The sequence below is a fragment of the Notolepis coatsorum genome (assembly GCF_963971535.1).
Source record: "Notolepis coatsorum genome assembly, chromosome: 8".
Lineage (NCBI taxonomy): Eukaryota > Metazoa > Chordata > Actinopteri > Aulopiformes > Paralepididae > Notolepis > Notolepis coatsorum.
In genome coordinates this window covers 83,778,960-83,805,666 of record NC_140172.1, presented here as the reverse complement: position 1 = coordinate 83,805,666, position 26,707 = coordinate 83,778,960, and the positions used below count along the sequence as shown (strand labels likewise).

General features: G+C 46.7%; 1 protein-coding gene across 1 annotated transcript in view; it reads left to right on the top strand.

Moving 5' to 3' along the window:
* LOC311233497 (receptor-type tyrosine-protein phosphatase N2-like) overlaps positions 1-26,707 on the top strand; it is a gene marked incomplete at both ends in the record, with an annotated part of 758,095 nt that overhangs the window by 596,088 nt on the left and 135,300 nt on the right. Inside the window, one exon of the mRNA XM_084320464.1 lies at positions 12,070-12,276. Within this exon, the coding sequence (XP_084176590.1) occupies positions 12,070-12,276 (207 nt within the window). The remainder of the gene's footprint in view (positions 1-12,069; positions 12,277-26,707) is intronic.

Here is a 26,707-nt window from a genome sequence, read left to right as displayed (position 1 = left end):
GTACATTTGTGGTCTTTATTCAGTGCGCGTGCACATATGTGAGATAGTGCAGACTAGTGATGCCGAGCGAGAGCGAATACGAAACAGAACTTGTAATCCCTATCTGATTCGATCAGATTTTTAAATCCCATTTTTTGTGATCCAGGATCAGATAACTCGGCACTAGGGTAACAAACAAAAAAACGTCATTCAAAGGCAGCTGGATCATCCAGACGTGCTTTGAGGAGCTGAATTCTAAGTGAGATTTCAGTTTGCTGAAAGTGATGAGTGATGACAGATGGAACATTTTTTGTTGAAGATATTTTTTAAATTACATTTGTGATTGACAATCTTTGTTGTGATAACTTTTATGAGCATAAACATTTATGTCATCAGAATTTGGTTGAAAACAAAATAGGCCATCATTAATGTGACCAAAAAATAAAAAGAATTAAATTGATTTGCCATGAAGGCTAATAATTGTGTATTATTTCAGTTAACAAACTTTGCCATCTTATTTATATTGAAACATATTTTTAAATAAATTGTATAGTACATTTTGCTCTGGTAATCCACTGGAAATCCAGCCCTCTGGTGGGATCAAGATAATCCAGTTTTTTGTGATCAAATTGATCCCAATCCTGTGTTGTCGGTTTGAACTACCAGTTCTGTTTCGTATTCGCTCTCGCTCGGCATCGCTCTCTGCACTATCTCGCATATGTGCACGCGCACTGAATAAAGACCACAATGTACCTTTAATCCCAATATTCATCTGACCACACCCCTATCAGCTTACCCATATAAGCAGGGGTGGGGCCACCCACTCGCCTCCTTCTCGCTTTCACCACAAGGAAGAAGTGCCTCGGTAGATCCCCACACTTGACACCATGCTGGAAGAAAGGATTAGGAGCAGCTTTGGGAAACAAGGATACGTTGACATCATATCTTTATTTTCTCTCTCACTGTTTTCGAGAAAATACGGCGATATTGTCTTCGTACTGGAGTGTCTGGAAGATGATGATCATTCTAAAAATCCTCCACCGGTTTTCGTATTGGGGGTTCACGCCGCTATATACCTCCCAGCTACAGTCTTCTTTGATGCAGCTGGACGGAGTGAAACCCTCCGGCGGTGCAGGGACTGTAGTGGCGCGCCGCTGTTGTGAGAAGCGGTGCGTTCCAGGTTGGGTGAGTAGTGTTTTGCTGGCAGGCTCCACTTGTCTGTTAGTGCTATGGGGACTAATTGACAATGTTTATGAAAACCGGGCCCAGGCTAGGGTCCTTTGTTCAGTCTCCTAGACGACGGAAGACCTTGGTCTGAAGCCATTTTAGTTAACTAGTGGGCCGCGACCATTAACACTGGTGATCCCTGTGTTTTCTGGACGAGTGGATTTCTCTCTGTCCCGTGTTAAGCCCCTTCTTTCATATCCAAATGAGAGTATTCCTTCACGAGGAGATATGTGCATGGATGTGCGATAGCGGCAGATCCATGTTCAAGTCAGCTACACAGGCCAGTTTGGTATTGTGCTGATTCCGTCGGGTGTTGGTAAAATCACCGTTGTAAAGCAGTGTTGACATCTTGTTTCTCTTTTCTCTTAAAAAGTGAGGAGAGGTTCAGAACGGCGGCCTGTCTGGGTGAGTGTTATGTCATTGTATACAAGTTCAGGTGATAGCTGCTTAGCTTACGGTTAGCCAGTCAGCTGTTAGCTGCTGCGTTAGCCTGCTGGGATCGCTGCATGGCCTACTTAGGTGGGCCTACTGTTAGCCAGTCAGCTGTTAGCTGCGGCGCTAGCATGTCGTGATCACTAGGTAACGTTAGCTTGCTGCTATAGGCCAAGGCCTGGCGCGGGGTAGCTTCAGCTCCTCGCGCACCGCCGCAAGCTCGCTTCTGGTCGCGTGTGCCGTTAGCTCGGCGTCTCGTGAGCAGGGGCAGTAGCGCCCGAACGGTTGGAGCGGCCGTTAGCTTAATGCTACTCTGTTGAACGTGCTTTGATTATAACATGTTTTTAAACACTCTGGACTACGACGTCATCTTTGACAGGAGATGTTCGTCGACCCTGCCCTGAGCCAGGACGGCAAAGTTGCGTCAACAAAGAGGACTGTAGTGCGGGTTGGAGCGGCGGCGCTGCCCAGTTCGAACAACACAGGAGCGGCTGTGTTCCTACGTGTCTTGTGACTGCACTTCGCTGATCTACGTTCCGGGTAGGACAAGGTTTGACCAGACCTTATAACACGTCTTCTGGTTTTACCTTTCTTAATGTTTTGTGAATAACGATGTTTTTCCCAAAACGTGTGTTGCTGCAATGCATTTAGGATACGACGCAAGTTATGTGTGAACTGTCTTTGTCACTGGCAGTTAGCTTCTCCGTGCAAATCGGGTTGTTACAGAAAATGATCTGGTTGTTGTGTGAGAAACATCATGTGTGTTTATATGTACCGTGTACTCACAACTAAGGTAACTAACCTATGAAGCTATGCTTAGTGACAAGTGAGTAAAAGAATGTTCTTTTCTCAGCCTGTGATGACAATGAACAGTGTTCACATATTAACAGGTTTTCCTGTTTTAACTGGCCGTATTGAGGGTAAAATAAGAGGATTGTGTTTCCCCCCGGTTCCCTGGGGACTTTTTCATCCTCCTATCAGACATGTTGCACTACATTGTGTTTTTTGTGTGGTAGGGATGCGATGTAACCCTTAGCTTGATTGCTGAGGTTGTGCTAAAACAGCTGGAGAAACTTTATTTTCCTAAAAGAAAAGATTGTTTGGTCGCTGTCGTGTGTGCTTAGCAAGGCCTGTGGCCGATACTAATCGAGAATTATGTATTCTCTCATTATGAAAAACGGCGTTCCTCTGTAGAGTGTTTTTGCCATTTTTTGTAGGTGATGATGGGTTGTGTGTGTCATGTGACCTACAACTGGGTTGGACTGGCCACAGAAGCACATGTGTATGTTGGACCGGGGCTTTTAGAGCCCTCTCTATTCTGTGTTTTTTCCTTAGTAAAAATCAGATATCAGGTTAGCTCATGCGCTGTGTGGAGCTGTCAAACGCTTCATAGAGCTGACTATGACTGTGTCATATTCTCTTTTTGTCATTACATCGTATCATGGGTGTGGGGTCGTAAAGGGGTGAACTGGTAACCTTTCCTCTCCTCCTTGTTTCTGTCGGTCAGGGGTACACCCCCTGTCCTTCAAGATTCCCGTCACGTGGCGGTTCGGCACGTTACGGGGGGGGGGGATGGAGTTTCCTGGTCCCACGGCCTGGTATATTGGGCGTGTGCACCGCAGGAATTCCCCCGCCATAGAGTACGTCACCGTGCGCGTCTCTGTTGGTAGGACTTCCGTGTGCTGTTCAGGTCCATGTGATGGATCTGTTTCAGGGGGGTGGTCAGGGCTCCTCCTCACCAAGCACCTATTCGGGCCTTCTGTGAGTTCGGACTCCTTCTTCCATGTGAGGGAGCCTCCATCAGAGTACAGAGCCTTCCTCCTCAGATTGTCAAAGTGAGTGGACCCTCTAGAAGGTGTCCTATTCTATTGTATATGTATTCGATTCAATTCGATTATTGAGTGTGTATGGGTTCAGTGCCTCTTCCCCGGAGAGCCCTAAAACCAATTTTTTACATGGCTCAAGGTGCAATATATTCTTTTCAATCTGTACAGCTCGCGTGGGAAGTCTCTCTGGGGATCCCCGTCTCCTTCCTATGGGAGGGTGGTGGGATGTAAAAATGTGAATTTTTTTTACCCCCGGCTGTGTAGACTGGGATACATACTGTTGATGCTTCCTTCTTTTCTATTCAAAAAGTGTTGGAGTTAGGAAGTGTCACACCCCTCTTGTCGTTCCCCTGGGCGCCTTGGGGATTCAATGACAGGTCTAAATAGCCTGTTCATTGATGGGGGTGTGTCCCGACGCATGTATAGTGCTAGCTCGCTGTAAACAGGCGACTGACTGGCACGCTTGGTTGCTTGTGGTTAAAATGGCGTTTTTATGAAGCAACTGAGATGGGGGTTTTTCCTCTTCCGACGACCAAATCCCACGACCTGAGTTGGTTTTCGACGGATTCTCGTTCATGTCTGGGGGATGATGACGGAATGGATCTGAACATATGTAGAGGGGTCTCACGCCCTTGGGGTGGGCCACCAGGCGCGGTTCGCCCGAACGTCTGGGTGGCGCCTTCTTTTCATGTTAAGATCGACACGCATATCTGTCCTTTCTCCTGGAGTAGGCATGTCGGCGTGGTTAGGGCACGGGACTGGTTCTGGTCACGCTGGTCCGGATCAGTTGAACCCGTTGTCCGCCGGGGATGCAGATCTGCTGTTCTGGTACCCTGAGGGACTTGGGCTTTTTTCAGGGGGAAAAATGCCAGGTCGGTCCGGGTGTCGCAGGGTTAAGCGCTATGGAGACCCTGGTTGGGTACGTTTTTACTCAGCACTGTCGTAATGGCTTACGGCCATGCCATTCTGTACACGCTCGATCTCGTCGGATCTCGGCCGCTACACAGGTTGGTCCTGGTTAGTACTTGGTTGGGAGACAGCCTGGGAATACCAAGTACGGTGTGCTTAGGGGCTGGTTCTCCATTCTTTTTCGCTCCAATCTCACGCATGGCGAAGAGGGGCCTGTGGGGGTGGTTTTTGACCTCCTCTGGTGACCCTGTGCTTCTCGTACCGCCAGGCCCGGTTCGAAGTAATGTTTCGTCGACCCGTAGGCCTGGGTTAACCCTTTTTTGGAAACTGAAACACTTGTACTGCGGTATAGCCGGTGTATACCCGCAGGTGTGTTTTGGAGTTTTTTCTTGAGGGGTTATAGGAACAACCACCGCATTGGGTAACACCAAGGTGGTTGATTCCCTGGTGTGTTGGAGCAGTGTCAACTCCCGGGTTCACCGTTTGAGGGTGCCCCTGCACGTTCATGACGTCTGCCAATCGTGTCAGCCTTCTCTGCCTCGACCCCTCTGAGTGGGGGTTTTTAAATGGAGGCTTGGTCATGCAACACCGCCAGCTTACGCTCCTTCCGCCGGGGCGGCTGTGTTCAGCTGTCCCCTCTGGCGCCTGTCTCGTCCGCAGTCTCCAGGCTAGGGTTAATAGCCTGTTGCCTGGTTTTTCCCCGGTGCGCTGCCTGCTTCCGTTGGTTAACCTTTTTTGTGTGCTTACGGCTATGCTGACTGCCTGTTGCAGGGTCAGTGTGCCAGGCGGTGTGCTATTGGGGGGACGGGGCCCGCTCGGCTGAGGGGCCTTTGTCCGAATACGCTGGCGATGTGGGGGGCGGGGCACTGCGTGCCCACCTGGTGGGGTCTTGATGCTGGCATCATGGACTTCTCCGGGCCCCCATTCCAGGGAGTCCAGTCCTTTTGGTGGGTCTGGGTCTTCCTTCGCGCTCCGCTGCTACGGCCTTGCCACGGGGTTGGGTTTGCCCTTGACCCCGTGATTCTGGGGGCAGTAACGAGGTTGTTCCTCCGTTCGTTCCCGGGTGGCATGCGGGTTGTGCGTGTGTGTAGTCGTGGGGTCAAGCCACGGTCTGCTCACCCTGTGCGTTGAGTTGCTTGAGTGCCTCTTTGCACGGTCGGGTCCGTCGCCCTCCCGTGAAGCCCCTAATAGGGGGGGTGCCCTCCATTAGGGTGGGTCGGGGGGGCTCGGCCCTCCCTGTTCTGATGGTTGTGGGGGGCTGTCAGCGGGGTGTATTTGTCGGCCGTTGGCTCTCGCTCGGCCTCCCTTGTGCAGAGAGCGATGCCGAGCGAGAGCGAATACGAAACAGAACGTTAGGTTATGACTATAACCAAGTTCTGTTAGTATAGCGACGCTCGGCATCCGACGGCCGCTGCAGCCTTTGACCTCGCCTTGTGGCGAAAGCTTGGGAAGGAGGCGAGTGGGTGGCCCCACCCCTGCTTATATGGGTAAGCTGATAGGGGTGTGGTCAGATGAATATTGGGATTAAAGGTACATTGTGGTCTTTATTCAGTGCGCGTGCACATATGCGAGATAGTGCAGAGAGCGATGCCGAGCGTCGCTATACTAACAGAACTTGGTAATAGTCATAACCTAACGTTTTGAAGATTTGATCCAGAGTAAAGCTTGGATTTGATTTCCTGATCTGATCGGATATCAAAGTGATCCTGATCCTGTTTTTTGGTTTTGAACTACCCACAATTCAAATCTGATCCGATCAAATAGGGATTAAAAGTTTTGACCTCCAGGGCCCAGGAGTTCAAAACTTTGAATCCCTATCTGATCCGATCAGATTTGGATTCATTAATTTCAACTCATTATGAATTGAAAATGGGGGACCCTCATGTAAACAAGACGAAAGTCTTTCTCTGGTCTGCATCCCTTTAACAATTGTGTGTATTGAGCTGTGCTGTACTGTAAACATTCTGCAATCTGTTAATTAAAATGTTCAATCAATCAATCAATCAATCAATCAATCAATAGGGATTACAAGTTTTGAATTCCTGGGCCCTGGTCAGATTTTGAAATCCCATTTTTTGTGATTCAAGATCAGACAACTCAGCCAGATTATGTCCCGGTATTTCAAAGCAATTCAGGATAGGATCACCCTGATCCAGATTCAGACTATTAAAGATTACTAGATCCTGAATATCAGTACTTTAATCCTACCGATCTCCATAGTGGATATGAAAAATAATACAAGGAAGACAAGATACCACATTGCAGAGACATCTATAATGTCTAATTATATTTTTTAATTCAAAGAAATACTCCCATTAGCGTAACAACAGAAAAACATTCATTCAAAGGCAGCTGGATCATCCAGGCGTGCTTTGAGGAGGTGAATTCTAAGTGAGGTTTCAGTTTGCTGAAGGTGATGACAGATGATGGACTTTTTCTTTGTTGAAGTTTTTTTTTTAAGGCATTTGTGATTGACAATCTTTGTTGTGATACTTTTATGAGCATACACATTTATGTCATCAACATTTGGTTCAAAACTAAATGGGCCACCACAAATGTGACAAAAAAATTCAATATTTTATTGATTTGCCATGAAGGCTAAACATGTTGTATTTATTTCAGTTAAAGAACGTTGCCATCTTATTTATATTGAAATATGTTTTTTAATAAATTGTATAGTACATTTTGTAATCCACCCTCTAGTGGGATCAAGATTTGGAATTTTTTTTTGGACCAAACTGATCCCAATCCTGTTGAACTAGGGGAGAACGGGGGACGTTGTCACACGTTTTACTCTAGTGTGAATTGCTCATAATCAAAACATCTTTCAATAGTCATTCCTACATTAAATTGAAGCTTAAGATGTTGGCTTGAAATGTGTATCCCTCTCATTTTCCAATGTATTGTAACAAAGAGTTAATCACCTATCAAAGACACTCTGATCAAGCTTGGATTTGATTTCCTGATCTGATTGGATATGAAAGTGATCCCAATCCTGTTTTTTGGTTTTGAACTACGCAAAATCCAAATCTGATCCGATCAGATAGGGATTCAAAGTTTTGAATTACTGGGCCCTGTGCATTGTACTATTGCACTTTACTGTATTTTGCACTCTGGTTGGATGCCAAACATATTATCATTGTCTTGTATTTGTGCTGTATAATGACAAACATTTGAATCTAATCTAATACAATTTTGATCAGTCGCAAATTGCTTTCATGCTACATGCTTTCCCCCAACTCAAGATTCTTAGTCTCTCCTTATAAGGAGCTGGCGGAGCATGTCTGTATGCAAATGCTGGTGTACGAGAACGCACTTCCAGTTTAGTTAGGCCAGCTTTCCATTACAACTTTTCACTGTGCGTCACATTGTTTGTAGAGCTAAATCTATATTTTATATTATAGCTATGTATCCAATATCATTGTCAATTGACAGTAAGAACCTTCCATTCAAGATGCATGAAATAAATATTTTTTTCATCAATACGTTCCCGTTTTATACCGTGGTGAATATGAGTGTTATATCGGAATGATCTGGGATAATTCCTGCAAGGCTATTTATAAGGTGCTGAGCTAATAACGTTAAAATCCATTGGCGTTTCGTCCCTACACACGACAGTTAAAAATCCAACATCCATCATAAATGCATAAAAGGGGGGGGGGGGCGGGGAAAGTCGTTTCTGATTAATTGATTGCCAATAACGGCATTTGTTATTACCACAACATAGGCTGATCTGGGGGATGGCTATTAAATCCTTGCACGATCAAGCTGAAATTTACGTCAAATTGCTCTTACCTTTGGCCGGTTGGATTCCAATTATTTTTTTTCAATTGTTTGATCGGCATCTGGTAGATCATAGTCCTTTGGCCCATGCCATAATAATTTACTGCATAATGAATTCGGCATCCCAAGAAGTATTCCATGCGATCGAGTGAAGGCCTCGCTTCAGACTAACAAAAAAGTCTGCCCGGAGCGTAAACAGTGTGACACCAGGTCTGCAACAGGGGTTACTGCATTCTCGAGACAGCGCCATTACCAGGATCTGGCCGGTACTGCACTTTCGGAGTCCCAATATGCCTTTTCCAGCCAAAATACAGCTCCGTGACAGTGAATAGGATATTAAGAAAAAAAGAAGAAAAAAAAAAAAAACGAACCAAAAGCGTAATATTACGTGGCTGGCACCCAACGGTTGTCGGGCAAACACGTAATATTATGTGGATGGCCCCGAATGAGTTAAGAATGACTGACGTATCTGGAGAAGCTAGAGTTACCATCGATAGGGAAAGAACAGAATGAAGAATTAAATAAAATAATTACGGAACAAGAACTGGAAGATGCAATTAGTAGAGCTAAAAACAACAAGTCTCCGGGGAGCGACGGATTCCCATCGGAATTCTACAAGACATTTAGAACTGAATTAGCACCCATGTTAGGGGCGGCGTTCAGACACACGATGGAAGAGGGGAAAATGCCCCCCTCGTGGAAGGAAGCCATAATCACCACGATACCGAAGGAAGGGAAGGATAGGGAATTATGTAGTAGTTTCAGACCTGTGTCCATACTCAACGTAGATTACAAGATGTATACATCGATAATATCAAAAAGATTTGAGACGTTTATGCCAGACATTATAGATGAAGATCAAACTGGATTTATTAAAGGGAGACAGACACAGGACAACGTGAGAAAGACATTACACATAGTAGAGGAGATACAAAAACAAGGGGGTAGCGCGGTACTGATTAGCCTAGATGCAGAAAAAGCGTTCGACAGTGTCAGCTGGACATTTTTATATAAAACATTGATGAGGTTCGGACTAAACGAGAGGGCGATGAAGATGATCAAGGCACTATATCAAGAACCGACAGCGAGGGTTAAGGTGAATGGCAGCTTGACGGATAGAATCAGATTAGAGAGGGCTACCAGACAGGGATGTTGTCTCTCACCGACGCTCTTCGCCGTTTTCATAGAACCACTGGCACAACTGATCAGACAGACCGAGGACATCAAGGGAGTAAGGCTAAAGGGAACGGAATATAAACTAGGCCTATTTGCAAACGACGTGATAGTATACATGAGGCAACCAGAAAAGAGCTTCCCGGCACTGATGGATCTACTGAAGGAATATGGCCACTACTCAGGATACAAACTAAACGTGACAAAGACACAGACCTTAGCATGGAACTATTCTCCAACGACGGAAATTAGAGAACAGTACGGGATAAGATGGGACATGGACAAGATTAAATACTTAGGGGTGAACATCACGAGAGGGGTGGAGAAACTGTTTGAGGCGAATTATACACAGATAAATCAGAACATAAAGAGAGACCTAGAGAGATGGACAGTAATGCCCTTGGACTTCAATTCAAGAATAGAGGTCATTAAAATTAACATACTATCAAGGTTACTGTACCTATTCCAGTCACTACCCATACAAATACCACAGAATCAATTCAGGGAGTGGGACAGACTGATATCGAGGTTCATATGGACGGGGAGAAGACCACGGGTCAGATATAAAACACTACAACTACCAAAGGAAGAGGGAGGGATGGCAGTACCCAGCCTACAAGATTATTACTATGCAGCACAACTGAGAGCAGTGACGTGCTGGTGTAACGACAGATATGAGGCAAGATGGAAAGACATTGAAAAAGAAGGGGAGGGATACAAGGTACAAGCTCTGGTGGGAGATAGGGAACTATTTAAAGAAAAAGAGGGACTATTAGATCCAATCACCAAATGCACCTTGACCATATGGAACAGAGTAGTAAAAACACACAAATTGGAGAAGCAGTCAGGGGTCCTGAGATGGGTAGCACATGACAATAGATTCAAACCAGGGAGGTTAGACCATGGATTCAGAAGGTGGGAGAGGGGGGGGGGGGGGGGGCAACAGCGATATGCAAAATGATAGAGAAGGGAGAAATGCAGACACTACAAAAATTAAAGGAGAAATTTGGACTAGAAAACAGAGACCACTTCAGATATCTACAGGTTAGAGACTACTACAACAAAGAAATAAGGGGGGCCAAAGACGAGGAACAGAATGGAATAATAAAGATGATAGTATGGGCATACGAAGGGGGGCAAGGAAGAGTAATATCAGCAATATACCGGGCTATAATGACCAGCAAGGGACACACAACCGATTATATAAGGGAGAAATGGGAGAGAGAACTAGAGATAGGAATAACAGGGAAGGAATGGGGGAACATATGCGAGGTACAACATTCAACAACAGGATCGAGAATATGGAAAGAATTTGGATGGAAAAACATAATCAGATTCTTTATAACCCCAGAGCTGAAGGGAAAATATGCACCAACACAAAAAGCATGCTGGAGGATGTGTGGGAAGGAGGGGGCAAATCACACGCACATATTCTGGGGATCACAGAAGCTGAAGGGGTATTGGGAGGAGATAGGGGAAGCAATGATCAGAATATTAGGATACGGGCTACCACAAACAGGACTGGTGCTTTACTTAGGAGACCTGACACACGAGGGAATACAAGGGGGGGACAAATATTTAATAAAGATAATGTTGATAGCGGCCAGTAAAGCAATAACGAGACTGTGGTACAAGGAAGACCCACCGACAATAGCAAAATGGGTAGGAATAGTGGAAGAAATACAGGATATGGAAAGGATAACACACATGCTGAGGTTACAGGAAGAGAAATTTGGGGAAAGATGGGGAAAGTGGGAGAATTATAAAAGGAACGAGAACGACATCACAGAGGAAGAACCAAATGCAACACAAGAGGGCGAAGGGTAAAGGAGGAAAGATGTTCAAGGAGGGTCTATGAACCCATGTCACACACCTGTGCTTTAGTTAGTATTTTCTATTTTGTTTTTGGGATATTACAATTGCTGAATGCTTTTATACCTTATTATTTATGTCTGTTTAACGGTGTGATATTAAATATTCAGGGATGATGTGGTTTGTGTATGGGTGAACCAAAAGGCAAAGTGAAAGTTAATAAACAAGAGAAAAAAAAAGAAAGGACGAAGGATAAGGGAAGAAAGAAGCTCAAGGAGGGTCTCTGGACCCAGATCACACATACAAGCCTTAGTCAGCATTTATCATCTTTGAGTAGGAATTACCTGTTTATGCCTGTTTAAGGGAGATACACAATCAGCCTTTGTATCAAATACCTAGAAAACAACAGTAGGGGAACCAGACAACTAACCATGTGATACCCATGTAAATATTTATGTGCACTGTTTTTTCTTTTTGTTTTTATTGTGATGCTAGTTTCTTCATTTTTTATTATTTGTTTTTTGTAAGTGCTGTCTGTCTAAATAACTGTTAATAAAAAATGTAAGTTTAAAAAAAAAAAATAATGACTGACGTTCTTCATTCAGCGGAGAACATTTTGGCCACTTACGAAGACTGTTTGACGCGTTCAGGCATCTGGAGGAGGATTTTTGTAAATCTGTTTGTACAAACTCCTTATGAATTTTTTTTATTTCTTACGACGAGATAGTTACGAAGATAGTTACGAACATAGTTACGAACATAGTTACGAACATAGTTACGTACACTTTGGATCATGAGGTCCACTGACGTCCCCACCAGTACGTAACGTTTCTCATGTGTCCTCCATATCTTGCTTCGCCTGTGTCCTCCAGCAGTACCTAACGTTTCTCATGTGTCCTCCCCGTCTTGCTTCGCCTGTGTCTTCCAGGAGCTGTGTCGTCAGCGCATGGTGGTCAAGCCACCGGTGGAACGACCAACGCCGGTGGAAGTCATCTCCTCTCGCATCAACAGCGTGTCGTCACAGTTCAGCGATGGGGGTCCAGCGGTCAGCCCCTCGGCCCGCAGCAGCACCTCGTCCTGGTGCGAAGAGCCCGCCAACTCCAACATGGACATCTCTACCGGTCACATGATACTGGTAGGTGGAACATCTCAGACACATGATACTGGTAGAAGAACATCTCAGACACATGATACTGGTAGAAGAACATCTCAGACACATGATACTGGTAGAAGAACATCTCCACCAGACACATGATACTGGTAGAAGAACATCTATACCAGACACATGATACTGGTAGAAGAACATCTCCACCAGACACATGATACTGGTAGGTAGAACATCTCAGACACATGATACTGGTAGAAGAACATCTCCACCAGACACATGATACTGGTAGAAGAACATCTCCACCAGACACATGATACTGGTAGGTAGAACATCTCAGACACATGATACTGGTAGAAGAACATCTCAGACACATTATACTGGTAGGTGGACATCTCTACCAGACACATGATACTGGTAGAAGAACATCTATACCAGACACATGATACTGGTAGAAGAACATCTCAGACACATGATACTGGTAGAAGAACATCTCCACCAGACCCATGATACTGGTAGAAGAACATCTCAGACACATGATACTGGTAGGTAGAACATCTCAGACACATGATACTGGTAGAAGAACATCTCCACCAGACACATGATACTGGTAGAAGAACATCTCAGACACATGATACTGGTACAGTAGAAGAACATCTATACCAGACACATGATATTGGTAGGTAGAATCAAATCAAATCAAATCAAATCAAAAAAGGCCCGACAACACACGTTAATGTCCCCATGGGCCGTACAGGTCTTCTTTAAACAAGTCAAGAAGAAAACATAACAATATGTCAAGAACAGAACAAGAACACCATAAGGTCCAACAAATTTAAAATAAATGCAAATAAATGAAAGAATGCAAGCACTCCCAGACATACCCCACGCGAAGGTAAGGAAAAACTCACTAAAACCTAACAATAGGGAAAAATGCTCCACAGGCAGTGTGGAGGAGAGAAACCTTAGAAGGGCCATTCAAGGGGGGATCTCCCTTCTTAGATGTCGGTGATAGTAGTGTTGCAGACTAACAGTTGGTAAGCATGCACTCAAGTGTGTAGTGAAACACAGATGAGTGCATGCAATAGCAACTGAACATTTTGAGAGATTAAAGATAGAGCTGATAGCCATAGCAACTGAATATTTTGAAAGATTGAAGATAGAGCTGATAGCGTCTTAATCACGGGACATTCAACACTCCGGTCATTGCTCAGGGACAGCCGGAGACAGGGAGATAGGGGGCGGCGCAGAGAGGGTCGCGAACTCCCCGACATCATCGCGGGACGTCCGGCACTCCGGTCACCACTACGAGACCTCTGGAGACAGGAGGGCACGCAGAGGGGGTCGCATCCTCCCGGCCTTCATCAAGGGACGTCCGACACTCCGGTCAGCACTCCAGGACAGCAACTCACAGGGGGACAGGGAGACGGGACAGGCGTTAGACAGCTCATGTGATTGTAGTGGGCGGACATAGCAATAGATACAAGTGGTAAGCATATATGTGAATGGAGTAGATATATGAAGTAAGCATATTATGTGAATAGAATAGAAGTACTTAACCCAGCAATGAAACCGCGTTGACACATCAGTTGACAGGACCACGGACAGACGACGGTAAGTAACTGATCCAAGGCCTCGGTGGTGCATGTAGAGCAGTCACTGCAATCTTGGCCAAGACCCCGAGGCATCCATCACCTTAGTCAGTGCTAGGAGACGGGCACTCAGAGAGATGGGGGAGGGAAGGGGAGGGAGGGGGGAGGGGGGGGGGGGTAGGAGTTAGAGAGTTCCCATGTTTGTGGTGCTGCAAAAAAGCAGACATGGGGGAAAATAAAATAAACTTCCTAACTAAACTAGACAGATTAATCTAAAGGTCAGTCCCCGACCAGGTGAGATCAGGGTAGGTTGAAGGAGAGAGAGAAAAGATGGGTCTTAAGCAGGGATTTAAAAGCTTCGACAGAGCCCTGATGACGGCAGGTAATTTGTTCCACAGGTAGGGAGCGCGCTAGACAAAGGCTCTGTGGCCGGCGGATTTCTTTTTAACCCTAGGGATCGATAGAAGCCCCGCATTTTGTGAGCGCAAAGCACGAGCGGGCGAGTATCGGGAGATGAGATCGGATAGATAGAGCGGTGCAAGCCCATTTAAAATTTTGTAGGTAGTTCTAGTTAGTATCCATGCAGCCGCATTTTGCACGAGTTGAAGATTTTTGATGCTTGAATTAGGTAGGCCTGAAAAAAGTGCATTACAGTAGTCCAGACGTGATGAGACAAAAGCATGAATCAGGGTTTCAGCATCAGCCAGAGTTAAAATGGGGCGAATTTTTGCGATATTACAAAGATGGAAGAATGCAATTTTGGTGACATTTTTTATATGTGCATTAAATGAGAGGGAGGAATCAAAAATGCCTCAGAGGTTTTTTATGGTGGATGTAACTGAGGGGTACAATTCCCTGACTGTATTGATAAGTATGGTATCATTAAACCACTACCTGCTTTATGTACTTTAACTTCTGGCCATCCAGTACATGATATAGATATGATGAACACTTTCCCACCTGATGAAACGAAGTCCACACAAATGTATAAATCGAATATTTTATATAGCAAAGGGTATATACAACGTTCACTTAATGACATTTATGATTTGAAATGCACTTGTAAGGCAAATGAGTATTCGTAGGTAAATCAACATTGAATGTCCAATCTCTGGTTACGCAGGGAGCAAGTATACAACCTGGTTCTTTAGGGAACTATAGCGATGGTACTTAAATGATTATAGCTGGATACACTAAAGGGGGGTCCCGCTGGTTGTAAGTCAGTAGGGGGGGGGGGGTTAGGAGAGCCGCTGGCGGTATCCCATCTGGCCGACGATTTCTTGGGAGAATTCAGAGTGCTGAACACGGTGCCCACAGAACCTCGGTCCGCAGATGAATACAGCTGGGCCCTCTGGTGGACGGTAGCTGCCGGTCCACAACGAAGAGACGTGAGGCGACCTCACTCGGGGTAGAGCGCCGTCTCACCTGGACTCCTCTCGGGGGGGTAGTTCCAACACTCAGCAGTGTTGGCTGTTATCCATGGCATAATCAAAGCACCCAAAGTACGTAGATAATCCAAGCCGTGTAGGGCTCGACGTCGTCCGGGTGAAGTAATCCAATGTACAGGTCCACTCGTCCTGGCCCGGAGCTCCTCGGATGCAAGCACCACACGTGGTCTGCCCAGCCTGGTTAAGACTCCAGATAACGTCAGGAACGATGGGGGTACTGCTCACTTTATAACTCTAACCGAACGATGCACCATACATAATAGACTATTATTAACTTAATAGAAATACGTCCCACTCGACGGTATAGTGCCAAACTATGACAATTCAACTATTAATCCACACGATGTCTCAATGCCTATTCTGAGGCCAAGTAGGCCTTACTGCACCACACGTGCGTCGTGGGTGAGGCTTCACGTCTGTTACTAGGTTGGAGGGTAAAGGACTAATGGACTAAAAAAGAAAGTTCTACTTTACTTGCGCCATATATATATGCGCTGTGAACAAATAGTACCATTCGTATTTCGCCAGACGTATTCCTACGCGGAACCGGGCTTGTAACGACATGTTCGTCGGCACGATTGAACTTGAACCAAGGGGCTTGGCTGCTGGCGCCAGGTTCTCGTCCAATGGTAGAATGAAACTATTATGGGCTGTTAGTAGACTAAAGGGATATTCAGTGTATATTGTACAAGGAATATACAGGGGATATCAAACGATATACAAATACTATTAAATATATATCCATAAATAAATATATATATTCGGTTTAATCTGATCCTTCACAACAGCCGCCCCCTAATTAGTCCCACCTAATTAGCTAAGCAGAGACAGATTAACCGCACTGTCTACCACTCAAGGTCCGCTGTAAGGGTCAGTCAACTCACAAAGTCATGGGGTCATGGTCATCATCGATAGTGTCTGGGAGTCTGGGCAGTTCTATTAGCCTCGCCACGGGTCGTGTGTAAGTTCGCCCTTGGACGAGCACTTCAGCTGCTCGGACCTTGCCATCGGCACCGGTGATCACTTTGCTTACGCGGCCAGCCGGCCACATAGCTCTGGGTAGTGACTGGTCGATAATCATGACGACTGTTCCTTCTGTCAAATTGTCTCTCTCTTTTACCCACTTCTGGCGGGTCTGTAGAGACGGTAGGTAGTGGAGTAGGAAGCTGTTCCAAAACTTGTCAGCTAGTACTTGACTGTACCTCCACATTCTTCGGCCGTTCGCTTATTCAGGCCTGTACATTGTCTGGGGTAGCGCGGGGTCTAGCCGCGCCATCAAGAGTGTGTTGGGGGTGACTGGGTCGACATCTGCTACATCACTGGAGACGTAGCCGAGGGGCTTGGAGTTCAATACTCCCTCGATCTCCGTGAGGACTGTCATTAGGACTTCTTCCGCCACAGTCTGGGCCCCAAGCACGGCGTACAGGGCTGTCTTTATAGAACGTACTTCTCGTTCCCAGGTTCCACCGAAGTGGGGTGCGTTCGGGGGATTAAACTGGAAGTCAATCTGGGATGGAGCGAGGTGGGTCTTAAGTTCTGGGCCCATAGCTTGGAAGCTCTCTCTCAGCTCTCTTTCTCCGCCTTTGAAGTTTGTCCCGTGATCAGACAACAATGTAGACGGTTTTCCTTTCCGTGATGTGAATCTTCGGAAGGCCATAAGGAATGAGTCTGTGCTCATGGTTGAAAGGAGTTCGATATGTATCGCTCTGGTGGTCATGCATTTGAATACAATACCCCACCGCTTCTCGGTTCCTCTTCCTTTCTTTATATACAACGGGCCAAAACAGTCCATGCCTGTGGAGTGGAATGGCTTGTCGCCGAGTCGGAGGCGACAGGGAGGTAGGTCAGCCATCCGGGGTATGCTGGGCTGCGCGCGCCACTTTCGGCAGTCTAGACAGGTTCGCTGGAAGCGTCGCACCGCTTCTCTTCCTTGAAGTATCCAATAGCGACGTCTGATCTCCGCGAAGACTCTCTCTGCTCCTGCGTGGTGTACATCCTCGTCGTATTTCTTTATGATCAGCTCTGTGACCTTGTGTCGGCTGTTCAAGACTATCGGGTACTTAACGTCATCCGGTAGATCGGGGGCTCTCCGCAGACGACCACCCACTCTGATGAGATTATGGGCGTCGCTCTCGGGTGCCAGGTGGAGCAGTCTGCTGTCTGATGGGACGGGCTTTCCTCCCTGTAGACAGTCTAGCTCATCGGGGAACGAGTCTCTCTGGGCTCGTTGTAGTAGAAGAAGTTCTGCTTCTTCGTAGTCAGCTGCTGAAATGTCAGTGGTGGACTGAATCTCTGGGTGGTGCCACAGGAATGTCTTTAGCTGTGCACTCTGTAGGGTAATGCAATCATCTATGTTGGGGTCTGTGGAGGCGACTGTGCTCAGTCCACAGAACATAGGTTTCTTGTTCTCAGCCTCCTCTTTACTCGCTTCCCGTGGGGTGGGCGTAGGCCACTCTTCTTCTGGGAGCTTGAGGAATTCTGGTCCGTCACTGTAGATGTTGCGACGGGTGAGGTCATCCAGGGACATTCCCCGGGTGATGACGTCAGCTGGGATGTGTTTGGTGTCCACATACCGCCAGCTCGCTGCTTCTGTTAACTCTTGAATCTTGGTGACTCTGACTCCCACGAAGACTTTGTATCTGCATGAATCAGACTTGATCCATGTGAGTACTGTCGTGGAATCTGACCACAAGATTGTTCTGTGCACCGGAATGGTGAGTTCACGTTGGATTAACGTGGCTAGATGCGCTCCTGCTAGGGCTGCGCAGAGCTCTAGACGCGGGATAGATTGTTGCTTTCGTGGGGCTATTCTTGAGCGAGCCAGGATGAAAGCAGTGTGTATCTCTCCTCCCTTCTCTTGGGCACGCAAGTAGGCCACCGATCCATAGGCTACTTCGGAGGCGTCGCTGAAGACGTGTAGATCCATCTTGCATGTCTCTGGCCTCACTGTGGGTGGGAAGTAGCTGCGGCGTATATTGACGCCTGGGAGTGAGCGGAGTTCCGTCTCCCACTCTCTCCATGTGGAGGCAAGGTGTGCGGGTATTGGGTCGTCCCAGCCCTGGTCCTTGTCCCATAGTGCTCGTACAATCATCTTTGCCCTTGTAGTGTAAGGTAGAATACATCCCAATGGGTCATATTGTCTGGCGAGTGTTCTGTACACACTCCGTCTGGTGGTCGGTATCGCCGTCGACCTTCCCTGCTCCGTGGTCAGGGGTTTGTGTCTATAGTGGAGCGAGTCTGTTTTGAAGCGCCAGACTAGTCCTAGTGTCATTTCTTGGGCTTCTCCTGGGATTGCCGCCATCCAGGTCTCGCTGCTGGCAGCCTTGTCCGCGGGGGAGAGGCTGCGCAATACGTGCGGGTCACTGCTGGCCCACTGCCTGAGATCAAAGCCGCCTTTGATCAGGGAGGCGCGTAGCTTGATTAGGAGAGCCTCGGCTTCTTCTTGAGTCGAAACGCTTTGTAAACAGTTGTCCACGTAGAAACTGTTCTTCACACTGTGTCGGACCTCTTCATCTGCTGCTGGGTCCTCTGCGACGTGTTTCTGTAGTGCAAATGTAGCACAGCACGGGCTGCATGTGGTTCCGAAGGGGAGGACTTCCCACTGGTAGATGGCTGGGTTCTTATCTCCGATCCTCTCTCTCCATAGGAACCGCAGCAGGGGCTTGTCCTCCTCCACTAGTCTCACCTGCAGGAACATCCCTTTGATATCCCCGCTGATAGCCACCTTGTCCTGGCGGAAGCGTAGTAGCACGCCTAGTAGAGAGGGGCCGAGTGTGGGGCCGGGCAAGAGCTCTTTATTCAGATTTTGGGATCCGATCTGGTAGCTGCAGTTAAACACAATGCGATCCTTGCCGTTGTGGTGGACCTTGTGGTGCGGCACGTACCATGATTCGGTCAACTGATCGGCCTCTTTAATGTCAATCTTTGTCACGTGTCCCGCTGTGATTAGCTTCTCAATCTCAGCGCGGTACACACTCTCTTGAGCGGGGTCTTTGGCTAGGCGCCGCTCTGTGTTCAATAGATACCGCTCCGTGGCGTCTTTCTTTGCGTGAAAGGTGGGCATTCCCTCTCGCCTCAGGAGTGGAGTTGCGTATCTCATCACTCCGCCGACTGTGACTCTCTTTGTCCCTTGCTCGAGTAGGTTGATGGCGTAAATGTCTTCTTTAGAACGAATGTCTTTCCTTTCGTTCTTAAAGGGCATTGTCTCTAGTGTCCATAGCCTCTCGACATGCTGCAGGAGAGTGGTGTCTTCTTCTGTCGTTCTGGAGTGGAGGCAGCTAGTGGCTGCTGTTCGGTTGAGAGATTTAGCGAGGGGGCCTTGTAGTGTCCACCCTAGGCGGGTCTCGACTGCTGCAGGACAGCCTCGGGGTCCTGTATGGACCCGGTCTATCGGGACAATGAGGTCTGCATGGTCGGAGCCTATCAGCAGGGTCGGGGTGGCGCCGTCTATGAGCGGGATAGGTAGTTGACGCAGGTGCACATATTTATCCATCAGCTTGGCGATGGGGTAGGTGTACTGCGATAGTCCTATTTCTTGGCTGGTGAAAGCATTTGTAATCCTATACCGTCGCTCTGGCTGCCCGCTTGCTGCGATAGTGAAGGAGACATTCTCGCCCTTTATCGTCTTTAAATCTCTTCTTATTGTCCGAATCGTCATTTGGTTCTCGCTCCCCCGCAGTCCCAGCTGGGCCGCAGCGGACGCGAGCAGAAGGGTCTTCTCTGACCCGTCATCAAGGACGGCGTAAGTGTCCATGACTTTATCTTGGTAGCTCAATGTCACACGGACTACCTTTAAGAGCACTTGGGCGCCGCTGCTGCTGGCGGGGTCAATGTACATGACACTTGCTTTGGTGCTGCTCGATGGTGCAGGTGCAGGCCTTCTTCTGTTACTGTCGTGTAGTACATCTAGATGGGCTCCGTCACACCGACTGCACCTTTTCTTTAGGCGGCATTCGGCTGCCATGTGACTGCGCGCACATCGGTAACAGCGCCTGTTGGACTTTATCCATTGACTCACTTCTTCTGCATTCATCTTTGTGAACAGGTCACATTGTGACAGCCAGTGTTCCTTCTCGCAGTAGGGGCACACCATCTTCCACTTCTCTTTTCTCGAGGGGGTACTGTGGCTCTTACTGCTCGGTACTGACTCTGATTGGTGCATGACAGTCACCGATCTTCTTCCATCGTTTATTCTCCTGGGTCCCTCTCTGGAGCTTGGCGTGCTCCGTACGAACGTATCCAGTCGTAAGCTGCTGACTTCTCTCGCCAGGAAGTCGGCTAGATCGAGGAGGGATGGTTCGGGACCGTTAAGATCACGGTGGTCTCTCTGCCGCCTAAAACGATCTTGTCTTGCGGGTGGCAGCTTCTCTAAAATCATCTCGACGTTAGAGTTGGCGTATAGCTCGTGCATACCCTTTTCTCGTTGCGCTCCCAGCATCCCTACCAGGGACGGCACTTTTATCGACAGGTCGTCTAATGAGCGATTGTCTGTTGCTGGGGGTAGGCGATCAATATGCCTTATCTCTTGGATTACGTAATCCCATATACGTCCATATCTCTGGTCCAGCGCTGCTAGAGCCGCGGTGTATGGGGTCGTAGAGGTGGCATAGGCTAGCGCTATATTGTGCGCTCGCGGTACTTTCAGGTGCTTCAGTAATATTGCATACTTGTGACGTTCATCAACGACGTCCACCATCATTGTCTCTAAGCACATCCGGAGCTCCGTGTACTGTGCTCGATTCTCATAGGTGAAGTCTGGAAACGTCGGCGTGGCAATGTATGACGCCGTGGATGGCTGATACATCGGCGAGCGTTGGGGGAGAGACCTCCTAGGCGAGTCTCCTCTTGCGCCTCTCTGTGGGCTGGTACCGGCAGGGTACCATGGCCCGCTGGTCCAGGTGCTATTCCTCGGGGGCTGGTCGTGCGTCATGCTCACCCGTGAATAGAGTCGGGGGTCTGTAGCGCAGCGCCGCGGGGGTATAGCCTGGGCTGTACTGGACCTCCTGGTCCGGTGGAGTACTGTGCTGTCGTCGGGCTTGGTTCTCCTCCTCTCCCTCTTCTTCTTCTATCAGGTCCTCTAGATCCTGTAGTCGTTTATTTAGCTTCTCCGCAGTGTATGCCGCTCCTTCCTTGTAGCTGGGTCTCGCTTGGACCGGTCTGGTAAGGGGGTCTGCGGGGGGTATAGGCTTGGTCTGTTGGTCAAGTTCAGGGTCGCTTGCTCGGTTAGGAGACGCTGCCCTTGACTGTTGTCTCGACGAGTTCCTTGAACCCCTGGCGGAGGGAGAGGGTGTTGCCTTGAGGATCAGCTGCTCCATTAGTTGCGCTTGTAGCTTGTCGCGCTCGGCTTGTAATCTGTCGCGCTCGGTTTCGCGCTGGATGAGAGCGAGGTCGCGCTCTGCTTCTCTTTGGGCACCGGCAGCGGCGCGCTGGGCGTCGGCCCGGTCTCTTGCCATATTCTCTTCCGTCTGAAGGCGTCTCATCTCCAGGCGTATGCGCTCGTCTTCGCTCCGTTGCTGCGCTTGGAGTTGTTCGCGCTCGCTAAGCGTCTGTGCTTGGAGTCGATCGCGTTCACCCTGAAGTCGATCGCGTTCGGTAGAGGCTGTCAGGCTGACGAGGAACGCCTGTGATAGCATCCTCTCCGCTTCGCTGGGGGAAGACGGTTGTTGAGGTGAGCCGCTCCTGGCTGTACTCGTTGGGGAGTCCTGGAGCTCTATTTCCTCTGCGCTCTCCTCCTCTTCTTCCGTGCAGAGTTCTCTCTCTGTAGGGTTGTCTTCCTCCCGGGGCTGGTCGGGGACTACTTCTTCGGTATTGGCGGGGGGTAAAGGCATGTCAGCTCCCTCCTGGTCCCCACCGTGAGCCTGGTCAGTTACATTAGAACCCACTAGGGCCTCTGTGGTCGGGGAAACCTGGTCGTTAAGGTCAGACATAATTTTACTTTCTACTTTTACCGCGTTTACCGTTTGTCGAAGGCTAGGTAGTTGACTGACAGCGTAATCCTCTAAGTACTGAGGTGGCTGTCGTCTGCGCTGCGGGCGTTCTACGTTAGGAGGACCGTTTCGTGGAGTGTTCATCATAGGCCATTTCAATATTAATAACACTATATTAATATTACACTAGTTACCCTCCGGCTCGAAGGACCAATTGTAACTGAGGGGTACAATTCCCTGACTGTATTGATAAGTATGGTATCATTAAACCACTACCTGCTTTATGTACTTTAACTTCTGGCCATCCAGTACATGATATAGATATGATGAACACTTTCCCACCTGATGAAACGAAGTCCACACAAATGTATAAATCGAATATTTTATATAGCAAAGGGTATATACAACGTTCACTTAATGACATTTATGATTTGAAATGCACTTGTAAGGCAAATGAGTATTCGTAGGTAAATCAACATTGAACTATCCACACACAAGTACATACACGACACGCACGCTGAGCACGCTCACACACTAGCAGCCACTTTAACACTCATGCCGCACACACGCACACTTATGGCCAGAGGAAAGGCCACTTAAAGTAGTATAACATCAGGAACAGTGTATTGCACTACTAAAGCTAACTAGCATGTCCTATATGCTCTGTAAATACTAATGTACAGATACCGAGATGGCACACCATGTACCTGTTTATTGCACTGTTTTATTGGATTCTATTAATATGTTGTACCACTGTATTTTATTGGATTCTATTATATGTTGTACCACTGTATTGCACATCGTCGCGGGCAAGACCAGCCGCATTTCATTGTATACCTGTATGCCGTGACAATTAAAACTCTTGAATCTTGAATCTTGAATCTTGAAATTGAATGTCCAATCTCTGGTTACGCAGGGAGCAAGTATACAACCTGGTTCTTTAGGGAACTATAGCGATGGTACTTAAATGATTATAGCTGGATACACTAAAGGGGGGTCCCGCTGGTTGTAAGTCAGTAGGGGGGGGGGGGGGTTAGGAGAGCCGCTGGCGGTATCCCATCTGGCCGACGATTTCTTGGGAGAATTCAGAGTGCTGAACACGGTGCCCACAGAACCTCGGTCCGCAGATGAATACAGCTGGGCCCTCTGGTGGACGGTAGCTGCCGGTCCACAACGAAGAGACGTGAGGCGACCTCACTCGGGGTAGAGCGCCGTCTCACCTGGACTCCTCTCGGGGGGGTAGTTCCAACACTCAGCAGTGTTGGCTGTTATCCATGGCATAATCAAAGCACCCAAAGCACGTAGATAATCCAAGCCGTGTAGGGCTCGACGTCGTCCGGGTGAAGTAGTCCAATGTACAGGTCCACTCGTCCTGGCCCGGAGCTCCTCGGATGCAAGCACCACACGTGGTCTGCCCAGCCTGGTTAAGACTCCAGATAACGTCAGGAACGATGGGGGTACTGCTCACTTTATAACTCTAACCGAACGATGCACCATACATAATAGACTATTATTAACTTAATAGAAATACGTCCCACTCGACGGTATAGTGCCAAACTATGACAATTCAACTATTAATCCACACGATGTCTCAATGCCTATTCTGAGGCCAAGTAGGCCTTACTGCACCACACGTGCGTCGTGGGTGAGGCTTCACGTCTGTTACTAGGTTGGAGGGTAAAGGACTAATGGACTAAAAAAGAAAGTTCTACTTTACTTGCGCCATATATATATGCGCTGTGAACAAATAGTACCATTCGTATTTCGCCAGACGTATTCCTACGCGGAACCGGGCTTGTAACGACATGTTCGTCGGCACGATTGAACTTGAACCAAGGGGCTTGGCTGCTGGCACCAGGTTCTCGTCCAATGGTAGAATGAAACTATTATGGGCTGTTAGTAGACTAAAGGGATATTCAGTGTATATTGTACAAGGAATATACAGGGGATATCAAACGATATACAAATACTATTAAATATATATCCATAAATAAATATATATATTCGGTTTAATCTGATCCTTCACAACAGTGGAGCTCTGGGATACATGACAGATATCAAAGTTGAGGGAGATGTCCTGAAACAGGCCTCTGTGGTTTGGGGGGCCAACAATTAACATCTCAGTTTTATCTGCATTAAGGAGTAGAAAGTTTTGCGACATCCATTTTTTGACGGCAAGCAAGCAGGCCTCAAGGTTTTGTAGTTGGGAGGAATCATTTGGCTTAATATGTATATATAATAGATATATATATAGAACATCTCAGACACATGATACTGGTAGGTAGAACATCTCAGACACATTATACTGGTAGAAGAACATCTCCACCAGACACATGATACTGGTAGAAGAACATCTCAGACACATGATACTGGTAGAAGAACATCTATACCAGACACATGATATTGGTAGGTAGAACATCTCAGACACATGATACTGGTAGAAGAACATCTCCACCAGACACATGATACTGGTAGAAGAACATCTCAGACACATGATACTGGTAGAAGAACATCTCCACCAGACACATGATATTGGTAGGTAGAACATCTTAGACACATTATACTGGTAGGTGGACATCTCTACCAGACGCATTATACTGGTAGGTAGAACATCGTAGACACATTATACTGGTAGAAGAACATCTTAGACACATTATACTGGTAGGTGGACATCTCTACCAGACGCATTATACTGGTAGGTAGAACATCTTAGACACATTATACTGGTAGGTGAACATATCAGACACATGATACTGGTAGGTGAACATCTCAGACACATTATACTGGTAGAAGAACATTTCCACCAGACACATGATACTGGTAGAAGAACATCTCCACCAGACACATGATACTGGTAGAAGAACATCTCAGACACATTATACTGGTAGGTGGACATCTCTACCAGACGCATTATACTGGTAGGTGAACATCTCTACCAGACACATTATACTGGTACAGTAGGTCGACATCTCAGACACATTATACTGGTAGGTGGACATCTCTACCAGACGCATTATACTGGTAGGTGAACATCTCAGACACATGATACTGGTAGGTGGACATATCCACCAGAAAAAAAAGACTACAGCCGATACTACAGACATCCGTGGAATTAACCTCTTCCACCTGACGGGTCCGGTACCGGTCCCAAAATGACATCACGCCAATCAATCTGTCTAGACTGTATGATATAATGTTGCGTTTTTTTTATGTATCCAAGAGTAAACATCCTAACCATGTCACAACAGCAGTCATAGTGTATATTTTCAGCAATACTTTTGTTTACCAATAGGTTAAAGTGTAATGTGAGATTTTAGTTTTTGAAATGTGATAATATTTTTGCGGAGATCTGCCATTTTGAATAGCCGAATGATGATGATTTGTAGTCATATGAGCACAGGGCACCCAGAGCTCTCAATGAGCATTGCAATTTCTAAAAACTACAGTACCCAGGGAATTCTAGCCTCCTGCAAACAAATTACTTGTGTATGATTTTTTCCCCCTCTTATTTCTCGGGATACTATATCACAAAACTGAACGTTATTGGCATAGATTGGAGTTCAGTTAGTGTGTCTACCTTCTGTGAACATTTAGCAACAATCCGCATTGCAAACGGATTCAAAATGGTGGACCTGTCGCAAAAATAAAAAGCTGACTGTATTTACAGTAGATTTCATTCTCGGTTCTTCATGTACGCCTGGTGATACTAAATCCAAATTGAACTCTGCCATTGGAAAGAGTAGATTTGGCCCGATGCATAGATGTGCAAGTTGGCTATATCATTTATAGGCCTCATATTCTATATTCTATATTTAGCGCTAGCTAACGTTGTCATAATATCTAGATCTGTGGTGTCAGCTGGATGACGTTGACTTCGTTTGCAAACGTTAACGTTCGCTATCTATATGGCGTTGGCAGGCGAGGCTGGCGTTGTCCAGTTGACACATTACAGATCATGATGCTATGATGATAGCGTTAGTAGCTAAAGCTATTGCCTGCATGTTATCAACAAGATAGTAGTCGAGAAGGTACAACACGTAAAATGGTCCGTGCGGACCCCGCAACCTATAGACAGTTCCAACTTCATGCGTGAATTACGTTAATCCCACAATTACTCAACTGCACTCAATATTTAAATACCAATGCTAGTCTAAATAAATGTAGACAGTACGTATTAAAAAAAAATATATATATATATATATATATAATAATAATAATAATAATAATAATAATAATAATAATAATAATAATAATAATAATAATAATAATAATAATAATAATAATAATAATAATAATAATAATAATAATAATAATAATAATAATAATAATAATAATAATAATAATGCAATAAAAGTCTGAAAATGAAGGGATTATGTCCATGAGTGTAATTTTTTGAAATTAAGGCCTGCCTCTTATATAAGCCTCTCTCTAATAAAGGCCTGGTGCTCTTTGCAGCTGAGGTAAATACAAGACCCGTCCTATTTGAGGATTTACG